The 13,981-nt window shown below is 37.7% G+C and overlaps 1 protein-coding gene across 4 annotated transcripts in view; it reads right to left on the bottom strand.

Moving 5' to 3' along the window:
- Window positions 1–12,000, bottom strand: part of BBS9 (Bardet-Biedl syndrome 9) — a gene marked incomplete at both ends in the record, with an annotated part of 471,339 nt that extends 459,339 nt beyond the window's left edge. For all 4 annotated transcript variants that reach the window (XM_079711010.1, XM_079711009.1, XM_079711012.1 and 1 more), the window contains 3 exons: window positions 2,124–2,188; window positions 4,906–5,056; window positions 11,889–12,000. In XM_079711010.1, the coding sequence (XP_079567136.1) occupies window positions 2,124–2,188; window positions 4,906–5,056; window positions 11,889–12,000 (328 nt within the window). The remainder of the gene's footprint in view (window positions 1–2,123; window positions 2,189–4,905; window positions 5,057–11,888) is intronic.
- Between the last annotated feature and the right edge of the window lie 1,981 nt (window positions 12,001–13,981).

Here is a 13,981-nt window from a genome sequence, read left to right as displayed (position 1 = left end):
AGGAAGCTGAAGAAATGAGAGACAGAGAAGGAAAATGAGGTGGAGTGTAAGGGAATGTAGTTTGGACAACTCCTCATCCCCAGAGAATACAAAGCTTGTAAATGAATAGAAAGAATAAAAGAGCAATAAAATTGCCATTCCCGTAACAAATAACTTTCATTTTCAACACTAATTTGAAGGAGGATACCAATGTCCCATAAACAAGTTGTGACCAAACATGCCAGTTTCTTTCACTAGCCTTTTTGATAAACACACATTTCATCCCTAGTCTATGCCCTACACCCCAGTGGAACTCTAGAGACTTCTGGCTTTCTGAGCCATCGTTCAAACGGGACCAGGGAAGGCCAAGAGTCTAACCTAATTTCTAGATTTTAGGATGTGTCCCTCTCCTGCCCTCTTAGAGCCCCCATGGAGCCTCTAGAAGGGACCAGTACCCCAAGCAGTATTCAAGAGTTACTGTGGGCAAGTTCTCCTCCTCCATACCTGTTAATAAAATATCACTCGAAGTTAACAGGCTTATGATGGAAAACAGAGGAACAACTAGATGCCTGCAATAAAGTAGCCTATATCATACCTTCTCCATTTACTCTGGAACACTAAATATCTGCCCTACCACTAGGAGGAACAACATCTTTTACCATGAAACCAATAAGAGTATTTAGCAATGACAGTAAGAAGTACTTTACCAGGCCTCTAATATAAATAGAATGGAAACGGAAAAGAAAATGATAGTGGTAACAGAGAAGGAAAAGAGGAAAGAAGAAAATAACATACAGAGAGTAATAAATAGCCACTACCAATTGCCTCAGCATTACCTAGAAATAAGTTCATTCAACAAGTATGCCTACCACACACCATATATCAAGGCTGCCTTCAAAATCTAATAGATCTTTGCCCCAAAAAGAGATGGCTTAAGAATATCCAGCTCTGGGACTTCCCTGGTGGTGTAGTGGTTGGAAATCCGCCTGCCAGTGCAGGGGACATGGGTTCAAGCCCTGGTCAGGGAGGATCCCACATGCTGCGGAGCAACTAAGCCCGTGCACCACAACTACTGAGCCTGCGCTCTAGAGCCCACGAGCCACAACTACTGAGCCCACACACCACAACTACTGAAGCCCCTGCATAGAGCCTGTGCTCCGCAACAAGAGAAGCCACCACAATGGGAATCCGCGCACCGCAATGAAGAGCAGCCCCCACTCACCACAACTAGAGAAAGCCCGTGCACAGCAATGAAGACCCAAAGCAGCCAAAAATAAAATAAATTTATTAAAAAAAAGAAAAAAATCCAGCTCAGTGACAGTAAATATGAATCATGACTCAAATTGAAGGCAAAATACAAAGAAAGCCCAAATCAAGAAAATGAGTGTGAGAAATCCAAATCCTAGAAGCTAATATTTACAACAAATTCCGAAAGAGAGTATCTTTTGTATAAGCAATAGGTCCACAGACATTCAGCTTTATTGTACCCGTTAAAAGATTCCCCCCATATTGCACGTCATAATAATAACTGTCAACTTGGACTAAAATTTATCTAATAACTGAAACAAAATTTGTAAGTTACCTTTTCATATTTAATAAGGGCCAAAATGCTGAAACCAAAACGCAATTAACTTTCATACTTGTACCCACAGTACCATGTCAGGGAATGAAACCTAATTAAGTCTCAAATAAATGCCTTAAGGTCTGGTTGAGTGAAGACAACCAAAAGCCAAGAAATTGGAACTGTAAAGAGAAATACTTGAGGTTCACCAAAGAAAATGTTCTTTAAACCACCATGACTCAGCATCTAATGAATTTTGCTGTTGCTGTTGAACATTTCTTAAGACTCAACTGTCCTAAGTACCCAGAATTGGCCTCTATTAGTCATAGGCAATCCTGCACACAATTCCTCAGAGGAAGGAGATTCCAAGGAACCCTCTACAGTGATAGAAATTTAAGTATGCATGGAAATAGCAAACCAAGAAAATGTAATAGCCTTTGTACCTGAAAGAATAAATGAACAATGGGAAAATGCTAACCAAGATAAGAAAACCTTCAACTGAGTCAATATTAACTATTCTTACATAATATTAAGAAGTCCAGATTTTAGTACAAATTCTACATTAGAAAAAAATGTTTCTTACCTGAGACAGAGTAGACACATAGTTTTCTAGAATGCAACACAGCCAAATGAAGCATTTCAGTACCTCTGAAAAACAGGGAAAGTTTTAAAAGTTAAATACTAGTTTCAGATGTAACCCAAAAAATGACAAAATGAGTTTAAAACGAGATTTTAACCATAACCTATCATGAGTGAACTAAATAATTCACTAGATAACATTCAAAGCTGAAAAATAAATTGAACAACAAGCAACCAGTTTGGCAAAACCAGAGGCCCAAGGACTCTGCCTCAAGGAGCTGCCTTCACATTGAAGCCAAGGGAGTCTCCCAGCAAAAGTCATATCGGAGGCGCCTTCACAAGTGCTCTTCCACAATAAGGAGATCCACGTGGGACTTCCCTGGCAGTTCAGTCGTTACGACTTCACGTTTCCATTGCAGTGGGTGCGGGTACGATCCCTGGTTAGGGAACTAAGATCCCACAAGCCACAGGGTGTGTGTGGAGGGGGAGACCCACGCTCTGGTTCTGGCTTGAGCAAGTGACTTACACTCTCGAAGCCTATTTCCCCTTTTGGAAAATAAGAGGTTTAAACTAAATGAAATAAAAATCACGTGAAAGCACCTTGTAAAGTATAAAGCACTACAGAATGCTAATTATCATTGGCAAAAGGCATATATCACATGGAGGTCTGAAATTATACTAAAGGTATTGAAAATATTTCAGTTTGGTCTAAATCTCAAATAGAAATAAATGGCCACTGTTACCACTACACTTCCCAGCCCCTATCAAGTGGTTTCCAGAGACAAGGCACAATCTAGAAATCCCAAATTCAAAGTCTTCAAGGGTCAAGTCAAAAGATATAAGTGAATAAAGGGTGTAAATGGCTGCGATCAATTGGAGACTAGGGCCAGACTAAAGGAGGCAATGACTACTTAGCTCCGGGCTTGTGGCCAGATCTCCATATTTTTTTCAAGAAAAGCCAGAATGCAGGGATTTTATGTGAAAATTTCTCGTTCCTAAATGTTGGCAATTCTTTTAAATTTAAAACTAATATGTAAGCAGGCCTCTGATGTTCGACCTCTGATTCAGACTGTGTTCTAAACTGAAAGGACTATAACTGAAGTCTGAAGACCTAGACTGAGGTCTTGACTCTGCACTTTGATATTTCTGTGATCATTTAATCTTTCAGAGTGTGAGTTTCTCATTTATAAAACAAGAATTATATTAGATAATACCTGCAAAACATTGTTACAGTGAATATATAAATACTCACCAACTCACTCTACTACCAGAAAATGAAAATATACACAACTATCACCTAATCAAGACCACCTTCAAAGATTTTTATATGTACCCTGTAACACTCAAAACAATTTTTCCATCATACACAGGAAAAGAACATGATGTCATGGAAAGACAGTAAAGAATGGAGTCAGACAGACCTGGGCCTGAATGTTGGCTGTGTAATCTAAAGCTCTGAGCTCTAGCCAGTTTCCTTATCTCTAAACGCAGATCACATCTTACAGATAAGATTAATGAGATAGTACTAGCCAATTAATACTAGTACAGTATCATTAATGTTCACCTCTTCCCTTCCAACAAGTGATCACATAGGTGAAAGCCACACTACTGTGTAGAATGATTGTGACAACATTCCACTTTTTTTAAAAATGAAAAGGTAAAAATGCTTTTTAGAGGCAAGAATTCTTTTGTCTCCTTACTTTATAAATCCATCATGTTTAATATGTGCTAGGTACACAATGGGCACCTAATCATCATCAGCTTTTAGATGGAGTAGATATTTACCAGCCATGTCAATCATAAAATCCTGATCCAGCCTGTCACAGGGCATAAAAGTCCCATCTCATGTCCTGGCCTATAGTATCCACGAAGCAGCTTCCCATCAGAATGAATCGTGTTACCAGAAGAGGGTTAATGCTTGGGAGCAGCCTTTCAGGTTTTTCTAGTAGGAGTCAGGGCCCTGAACAAGTGGAACCTGGGGCCAATAAATCACGATGTGCAACTGGAGTGAGCCAAAATCTAGAGCTCAGGGCACTCCCAGACTTAAGACAGCAAAAGGGCGCTCAAAAAGAGAAGGTGCGGGAAAACAAGGCCACCTCTGTCTACATAACACTTCACAATAGATACTTTTATAAATGATTAAGAAATACAGGCTTAATTTTAAGAGAATTCATGTATGAAAATAAGATAAAATCAGCAATATCATCAGTAAATAAAAAGCAGACGTATTACACAAAATGCAAAATAATAAACGGTGTTCTAAAATAAATTAGGTTTAAAAATAACGTACTTTGAACCAAAGACTTACTTTGTGGGGTGAGCTGTCTTCCTTTAAGAAACTAAGGACCTCTCTACCCCAAATAAGTAATTCGTTTCAAAGCTTCAAAGTTATGCACCAAATCACATAACTGCTATGATGTCTAATTTTTTAAACAAACAATTAGTTTGTTTAAAACTGGACAATTAGTGCTTTAAGTGGTGAATACTTTCTATTTCTTTGTCTGATTATTTTTCAAAAGCTTATCTCTTTTCCTTTAAGCTTCTGACACATCAGGCATCTTAGGTCTGTTACTATAAAAAAGTCCTAAATTATTCTATCTTAAATGCACAGGTTTCCAAATTTTAAAATGTTCAGTACATAAGGACCACCTAGGTGACAATATACAGGAAATATATTTAATTCATAGATAGTTTTTTTTTTGAAGCATCCACAAAAGTGACATAGTAAGGGATTGACATACTCCAAGTATTAAGATAAAACATCAGAATTGGTGGGCTGTACTTACGAAACAAACTTTCCTACTTCCACTTGCAGTATTGGATCTCGTAGATGCACTTCTAGAAGCAAATCTTCAGCTTGAGCTCCATCTCCTGTTTTTACAGGATGAGGATTAAAGATCCTCAGGTATCCCATAAAGCTACCCACAATTACTTTATCTGTAAAGATATTTTTTAAAGATATAGAAAGAAACAAACATTAGCAACAAAATTTTTTTAGAAATAAAATTTCCAGTGTCTAAAAGAGAAATCTAAAAATTAAAAGAATCCAGTTTTGCTTCATATACAAAAACCAATCTGCCAATAGAATATGTAATTAAAGTGAACTTATCTTAATAACACATAGCTTTTCAAAAATAGCTTTACATCACCAATATTCAAATGTACTAACATATTACATTTTTCTTAAGCCTTGATTTGGGGTCATAGCCATAATTTAACACAGTCAAAGCAAGCTCTTTTAACAAAGGACCAGTATCAGGTTGTAAGCTGATTTCGTCATAGAGTGTCAATTCTACACCTGGTTTTGGCTGTTGAAAACACCGTATTAACTCAGTGTAAAAACACTGAGGCATCATTAGACAGAGTGCTCTGATTTACAATTTCTAGTCTTGGGTACAAAAGGAGGAAATGGTAGGATAGGTATTATGGGTTGAATTGTGTCCCCAAAAAAGATATATGTTGAAGTCCTAACCCCCAGTACCTGTGACTATTTGGAAACAGGGTCTTTGCAGATGTAATCAAGTTACGATGAGGTCACACTCAATTAGGTAAGTGATAGGACTCAGTTAGTATCCTTATAAGAAGAGAAAACAGAGACAGGGGTGGGGAGAGGAGAATGCCACGTGAAGACATAGAGACAAGCAAGGAGAAGATGATCATGTGACAACGGAGGCAGAGATTGGAGTGATACATCTACAAGCCAAAGAATGCCTGGCACTATCAGAAACTGAAAGAGGCAAAGAAGGATCCTAGAGGCTTCAGAGGTAGCATAGTACTGCCAACACCCTGATTTTGGACTTCTAGTCTCCAGAACTGTGACAGAATAAATTTGTTGTTTTATGCCAGCCAATTTGTGGTACTTTGTTATGGCATTCCTAGGAAACTAATACTTGGGGTTGTTTGAAATCCCTGGATTAGTAGAATACATTGACATTTTTTCTATCAGCTTAAAAGAAGGAGTTCTACACACTTATTTATTGAGAGTTTATTAGGTGCCAGGCAATGGTCTAAGTAACTTATATATACTAACTCATTAAATCCTCATAATAACCCTATGAGAGAGGTACTATCCTAGGAATTTCAATCCTGAATAGAGACACACATGTCATTAAGAATCTGGTGCTACTATTCAAAATAGCCAAGACATGGAAACAACCTAAATGTTCATCAACAGATGAATGGATAAAGAAGATGTGGTACATATATACAGTGGACTACTACTTAGCCATAAAAAAGAATGGATTAAGGCCATCTGCAGCAACATGGATGGACCTAGAGATTATCATACTAAGTGAAGACAAATACCATATGATATCATTGATATGTGGAATATAAAATATGACACAAATGAACTTATTTACAAAAGAGACTTGTGGTTGCCAAGGGGGAGGAGGAATGGGGGAGGGATGAATTGGGAGTTTAGGACTAGCAGATGCAAACTATTATATATAGAATGGATAAACAACAAGGTCCTACTCTATAGCACAGGGAACAGTATTCAATACCCTGTGATAAACCATAATGGAAAAGAATATGAAAAAGAATGTATATATATATATATGTATATATATACACATACACACATATATATACATATTTATATAGCTGAATCACTTTGCTGTACAGCAGAAATTAACACAACATTGTAAATCAACTATACTTCAATTAAAAAAAAATGAATCTGGTGCTAGGTGATCTGATGGCAGCCTCAGAGGTCTACAAGGTCTCTGGAAACATACTGGTTCCTGTCTCTGACTAAGGCTTGGCCAAATGAACTCTTCCTGCATTCAGGAGAGCTATGTCACTCTCATTCCAATCTCTCTTTTATTTGCATTTACCATAATTGTTTCCTGTCACTTCGTGGCGAAAAAATAAAATAAGATGTTAATTGATATACAGATTAGCACCAGTGAATAAACTACAGACACCAATTCCTGCAGGGATATTTGGAAATTGGTTGTTGAGCTAAGTTGGGGCACAAAGCATTAAAACTCCTGTTCATATTCTAGGTGGGGTTAAATAGCATTGTACACAGTGACAGAACAGTTAATCAGGTTAACACCTCCAAGCATCTGGAACACTGTGCCCATTGCAGGTGACACTCTAGTGAACTGAACAGCTGCTGCAAATGAACAGGAAGGAGGAATGCCAAACCATACATAAGATGGCTTTTTCTAAGGGCACTGGATAATTTAAAGTAAGAGAATAATAGGTTTAAATCTCAAAATTCTCATCTCAGGGTAAAGAATAAAACTCAAGGTCTTTGGGAGTCTGCAGAATTTCTTACCTCTTTTAGCAGGGGGCTTAACCCCTAAGAATCTAGTTCAGGGATTAACTCTATAGGTTTTAAATTGCAGTGACAAATGAGTTCACAGTCTCTCCAGGTTTCTTGTATAAAAGTAAAGACATTGATCAGAAAGAATGGGACTCAACTTCAACAAAGCCCTATCCTCAGGCGTAAGAGGAAACCAGGATGGCCAAGTCCACGTGGTGATAATTTAACCCCTAGATTAAAATGTGTATGTATGATTATTAAAATAGACAGCGGGACTATTATAGTAACCAGATCTCAGGTAACAGTCTAACTATCACAGATTACAAGCTATAATTAATTAATGTGGGATCCCCAGGAATGGAACAAGCAGGCAACGCATTAAGGCCCTTTTTCCCAGTGATTCATTTCTTTTTGTTACTGAGTAGTATTTAATTGTAACAATGTACTATAGTGTGTTTATCAAATTAAGGCCTTTTCTGAAGTCTATAACCAAAAGTAATCCAGGTCTATGGAAAAGAGGACTAACTCAAGCCACCATATTAGACAGTCATGGCATAGCACTGATCCCCATACTTAAGTCAATTTATAGACTCAGAGTCACTTGAACAAAGACAAGGTTATGTATAGACTGCTGTAACACCACCCATGCCTAATATGAAGTTTCCTCAGATTCTTCCCTATTGCACCAGTAGTCATTTATCCAAGTGTACTGAGGAAAGGTATATACCCAACCTTTATGAGAACACTTGAATATTGGCTCTAAATTAATGCTAATTCTGGAAGCCCAGGAAGATACTGTTGTTGCCAATTATGGAGATCCCATGATAAATGAACTTCCTAACTTAGTTCACCCAGTGGGAAAGCAAAGCCAACCTATGATTTCTCACCCAGCATCTGAGAGCTTAAAGGAAATGTATTTCCGCAGAAAACGGTAGAGTATCCACTTGGTTCTCTAACATGCAGAGTGAGGGATATTATATTGAAAGGACTATATGGAAGTCAGTGGAACTCCATCTCTCCAACAGGGAGAAAATCAAAATCAATACCACTCCTAAGCCTGATTTGGGGTGGTTTCCAAAATTTAATTCCAAAACACTTAACTTTGCAATATGTGATAATTCCTATCAAAGCCCTGTTTAATAACCAGATTTGCTGATATCAAAGTCTAATTAATGGGTCTTATAGAGTTGATCAGTATAACTTAAATGGTAACTCTAAATTCTTCTGTTATTCCACAAATTATTTTTTCTTGGAGCCAACTAATACATCCCATCTGCTTGAGTACAGTTCTAAAGCTTAGTAATGCATTTTCTCCTTTCCAATGCACAGAGACCAACAGAAATGATTTGCTTTCACCTGACAGGAGCAGGAGTATACCTTTACATGTACGCCCACAATCCAATCTGCAGGAACCAGGACTACCTCACCATCTCATAAAGGCTGAATGGGGCTGAAAGAAATATGAGTGAAACCCAGGGATCCCCATGGGCCCTTCCTGTACTGTCTGGATCAGTAGTAAATGGAATTACTATAATCCTCTTTAGGCAAGCATCAGTGTTCTAGATCCCCCAGGAATGAAGAGGCCTAGACCACAGCCAGGTGACCAGTGCAAAACAAAAAGATGTAGCTCCCAACATGACTTCTTCAAGTTGCCATACAATTTTTCCTGCTCCTTCTTCTTAACTTTTAAGTTTTTCCTTCTCTTTTTCTTTTCCTCAACTACTATATATTAGGTTGTGAACACAGATTGTATGTACCAATTATTCTAGAGGAAGCAGAATATTGGAACATGATCATGACCAAATGACAAACGAAAGATGTAACACCCAGAGATCCTAGATTTGAAGAGCCAGAGCTCCCTGAAAGAGCCTCTGAAGCAGTAGGTGCACGCACTTATCTCCCGTGGCAGATGGGTAAGAATATGTGTATGTGCAGTTGTACAAGGGACAGTTGCCCCACGTGAGGTATAAATGCTGAGAAGCTAAAAGATAAATATAAGAACTATTTTTTAGTCTGCCTTATATAATGTGTTTTTAACTCTGATTCTTGTAATAAACACTCCCTCCAGGTTATATGTTAGCATGTAATCTAAGCTGAACCATTCAGATTCTCTCAAGATTAATGAGGAATCCTTCTTCTAAGAATCAAGTCAGCTTCACCTAAAGCAATTTCAAGATGCCTAATACTATCCTTTCACTCTCTGATCACTTCAGAGAAAGTAGGGATCGACTGGCATTATTGTCTCAGCTTCCCAAACTGACCTGCAAACTTCTCTTCATCTATGTCCATTCTTACCTTCTTGCCTTCTATCACAGTGAAAAAAATTCTCAAACCTGTTTCAAGTTAACCCTTCCATCTGCGTACTTGATCCCACCTCCAACTGTCTTCTCTGGATCCCTGCTTTACCAATTATATCCTCTATGCTACACACTGAATTTTTCCCATTTCTCTTTACCCTACATTGTCCCTAGTCATCATTCTCCCTTCTTCCCTTCACAGCTGTTCCTTTAAAGGGCCATAAACACTCAGTCTTCCCCACCTCTAACTCCTTCACTCTCTGCAAATCTAGATTTTGTTACCATTGTGCCCATTCATCCACCCTCACCAAGGATACTAACAAACCACTTGCTGCAAAACAATATGGAAATTTAAAAATCAGTCTTCACGTCACTAAATCTTGCCTCCCAGGTATCAGCCCAACTGGTTCTCCTGCCTCTCTGCCTGCCCTTCTCAGAATCTGTTACTCCATCTTCTCTCTCGGTGCATTTGCACCCATTCCCAGGGCTTCAAATACAACCAGCGTACTGCTCACTCCCAAATCTCTACCTCGATTCTGCCTACCAGACACTTCTGTTTCAAACAGAGCATGTCCGAAACTGCTCTCACTAAATTTCCACTCCATAAGATCAACAGTAATCATTCTTAAACTTTAGTGTGCCACCATTCAACTTTGGAGCTTGTCAAAATGCAGATACCTAAGGCCCCGTCCAATCCATCTACCCGCCCCCCCCAGAGAATATGATCTTAGAAGATCTTGTACATCTGGGATAGAAAATCTTCATATATAATAATCACCCCAGAATATTATGATGTAGGTGGTCCAGGCTTTGAGAAATAATGATCACTGGTTTTTTTCTATGTGGAACACACACACACAGAGAATGATTTTTGTATAGCATGCTTGGGAAAACAGAGGAAGCTGTTCACAGTTGGATGTAAATAGGGGGGATGAAACATCTCAGCATATTGGTAACCCACTGGTGGCACCCCAGTGAGGAGCTCGAATAGAAATGATGAGTGAACACTATGTTATTCAGATAATCTGTAAGGATAGTTTCCAACCAAGTTGAGCTTTAAATAGTTTGGGCAGAGGTGGGTTTGAAATTGTTTCTCTCTGGCAGGTTTTTGTGGTATGACTGTTCTGTGCTACCAAATTATAGGGGAATCATAAATTTTAACAAACAGTTGGGCAGGAGGCAGGGTTGATAATCTTTGAAGAACAGCTCAGGACACCTTATGAATAGAAGACCTTCGCCTCTCCTATCAGTAGGAGGGCAGGGCCCAGATTTTCCTTAGAAACAATTTAGTAGGTGCTCAGAACAGTTTAGTGCCTCCCACTCTTCTTTGCCAATACAATTTTCTCCTTTCACTTTATCCCCCAAATTCTACTGTTTTCATTTAGGCAAGATAAATAGAATAAAGAAAAATGTAAGGGGACAATGTTTATATACAATGAACAAAAGAAAAATTATTATAATAGTAATAATTATATATATATTATTATATTAATATAATAATGTATATATTAACTTATTATAATAAGTTTTCTTTTTAAGAGGCCAGTGAATATCTGAATTACAAAAAAAAAAGCTCATGACTATAAATCACTCAAACCAAATATAAATTTCTAGTAGCAATAATACAGAACTAAAATGTTTTAAAGACCACTTATACGAAGATGCAAAGAGGAGCAAATAATATAAGAATAAAATAGAATATTGTTTCTAGTTTCAAAATATAAAAATGAAAGCAATGATTTAACAATTGTTTTCTACAAACAAATAGAGCTAACATAATTTCTCCATTCTGGTAAATGGCTTTCAGATTCTATTTTAAAAGAATATAATTTTTCTTGCAGCTTCTACAAAAGAAAAAATTTCAAAATTCAAATTATTTTACCAGCTCTACCCTACGAAACCTGATTTTGCAACAAATAAAAACAAATTAAATCATGCCTTATAATATTTTTCTGAGTTCCAGCAAATAATATGACAGAATCAACACAAGCCAGAAAAACAACAAAACATAAGTAATAACTACATTTATCACCCTGCTACTTAAATATTACTTATAAGGAAAACTACCTTAAAAATTAGGGCATAGTCATGACAGTTCACCTAAGTTCTATAAAGTACATATTTAAAAAAAGAAGTCATTTTTATTCCATCCCTATAAAATGCTTTGCTCCAAGATGCTTGGTCGTAAGTTGTTTACCTTGTCCATTTCCAGTATTGTCAACATCAGCCAAACACAAACAGCCTTGATCAAATTCTTCTTTTTCTCCCAGAACAGTAGACCACCAATCACGGGCTTTAAATAAAGACATTTTCGTTCACTCTAAAAAGAAAGCATTTATTTATAATAAAAATCCACTTCACAAAAAAAATCCACTTCACACCATGATTTATGAATTAACTCTTTTTTGTTGTTGTTGTTCTGAATTAATTAACTCTTAAGGCATACATAGCAAACTAAAGTTAGACAACTTTGAGAAAAAACATTGTATTTAACTCTAATTTTTTGTATTTTGTGGACATATGTGAAACCACAAATCCAAGTGAGTGGAAACATTAATCAGATATTTTGCAATGCCATTGGAAAGTCAAGCTGAGAAATTATACATTTATGTTGGGTCAATTCTCTCTTCTGGGACATTTAGTAGACAACTGTACAAAGTAACAAACATATTCTTTGGAGGATCAAGATTCAAATTCTACCAGAACTAGTTAGCACAGAATTCCTAGGCATAACACCTAATTTCCCTTCAGTTTGGTCATTAAAAAGACTGCAGCAGGGGCTTCCCTGGTGGCGCAGTGGTTGAGAGTCCGCCTGCCGATGCAGGGGACATGGGTTCGTGCCCTGGTCCAGGAGGATCCCACACGCCACGGAGCGGCTAGGCCCGTGAGCCATGGCCGCTGAGCCTGCGCTCCAGAGCCTGTGCTCCGCAAGGGGAGAGGCCACAACAGTGAGAGGCCCGCGTACCACAAAAAAAAAAAAAAAAAAAAAAAAGACTGCAGCATCTGCTTTCACAATGAGTTGCTGAGAAGAGCAAATGAGATCAAATGCATCAAATGACTAACACTGGAAGGGGTACATTACAGGTACTCAAAAAGCATTCACTCCATTTCCCCTTTCTAATTGTAGAAAGGAAGATGGAAGAGGGAAATTCACACCAAAAACAACCAGAAAAAGTGGGTTTTAAGTCTATTTATACCACTAATTACCTGTGTGTCCTCAGGCAACCCACACAACCTCTCTGTGCTTTGATTCCTCATCTAAAATGAGGATATACCAGCCATACCACTGACTTACGAATGTGGTGGATGTGAAAGCCCACTGGACCTTTTGAATTACAATACAAACATCACATACCCTGGGATTCTATGAGAATTCGTTTATCTAACATAAATGAAGCTTTCCTTCATGCTACACTGATTTAAATGTTAGGATATGCAGTCAATTCTCTTTATTCAAAAAAATGCTGTTCTATAAGGTTGCAGCAAACATTGAATTAGCAAATACTGAACCATTGCTCCTAGAGGAAATACAGGGTTAGGGTCGTACAAGCCTGTATTTTCAACATTTTCATCAACCAATCAATACATAACTTTGTTTTTTGTTTGTTTCTGTTTAAAGATACTTTATTTAATAATTGCTGGTTCATTAACATTGAACTCAGTGGCCAACACTATAACTCATATTTGAAGGAAGCTTATCTACTACATGTATTTTCTCCATAGGGTACGTCACAGCCTTCTTGCACTTAGGAACATTAGGCAGCACTTCAGCATGACTTTGGGGGACAATTTTAAACAGCAATATCACACACACACACACACACACACACAAACCCAAACCACAGAGATGTCGAAAACATGGCACTAAATAGACTACAAAAAGGATCCTTGTTTATAGTATAAGAGCTGAAACAAGAAGGCAAGAAGGCAGAGAGTCGCTGTGTGTGACATCAGCTGGGAACATGTATATCAAGTGACTCAAATTTTTTGCAACTCTGCACACAACCATGAATGACCCCAAAAGCAAAGTGCTATTTATTTATTTGTTTTTTACTTAAGTATAGTTAATGTACAATATTATATGTCACAGGTGTACAATATAGTGATTCACAGTTTTAAAGGTTACACTCCATTTATAGTTATTATAAAATATTGCTATATTCCCTGTGCTGTAAGTATATCCTTGTAACTTATTTTATACGTAATAGTTTGTGCTTTTGAATCTCCTACCCCTATATTGCCCCTCTGCCTTCTATATTGCCCCTCTGCCTTCTGGTATCCACCAGTTTG

Source organism: Hyperoodon ampullatus, assembly GCF_949752795.1.
Source record: "Hyperoodon ampullatus genome assembly, chromosome: 9".
Lineage (NCBI taxonomy): Eukaryota > Metazoa > Chordata > Mammalia > Artiodactyla > Ziphiidae > Hyperoodon > Hyperoodon ampullatus.
The sequence above is the reverse complement of the archived record's forward strand: the minus strand, read 5'-3'. Positions and strand labels throughout refer to the sequence as shown.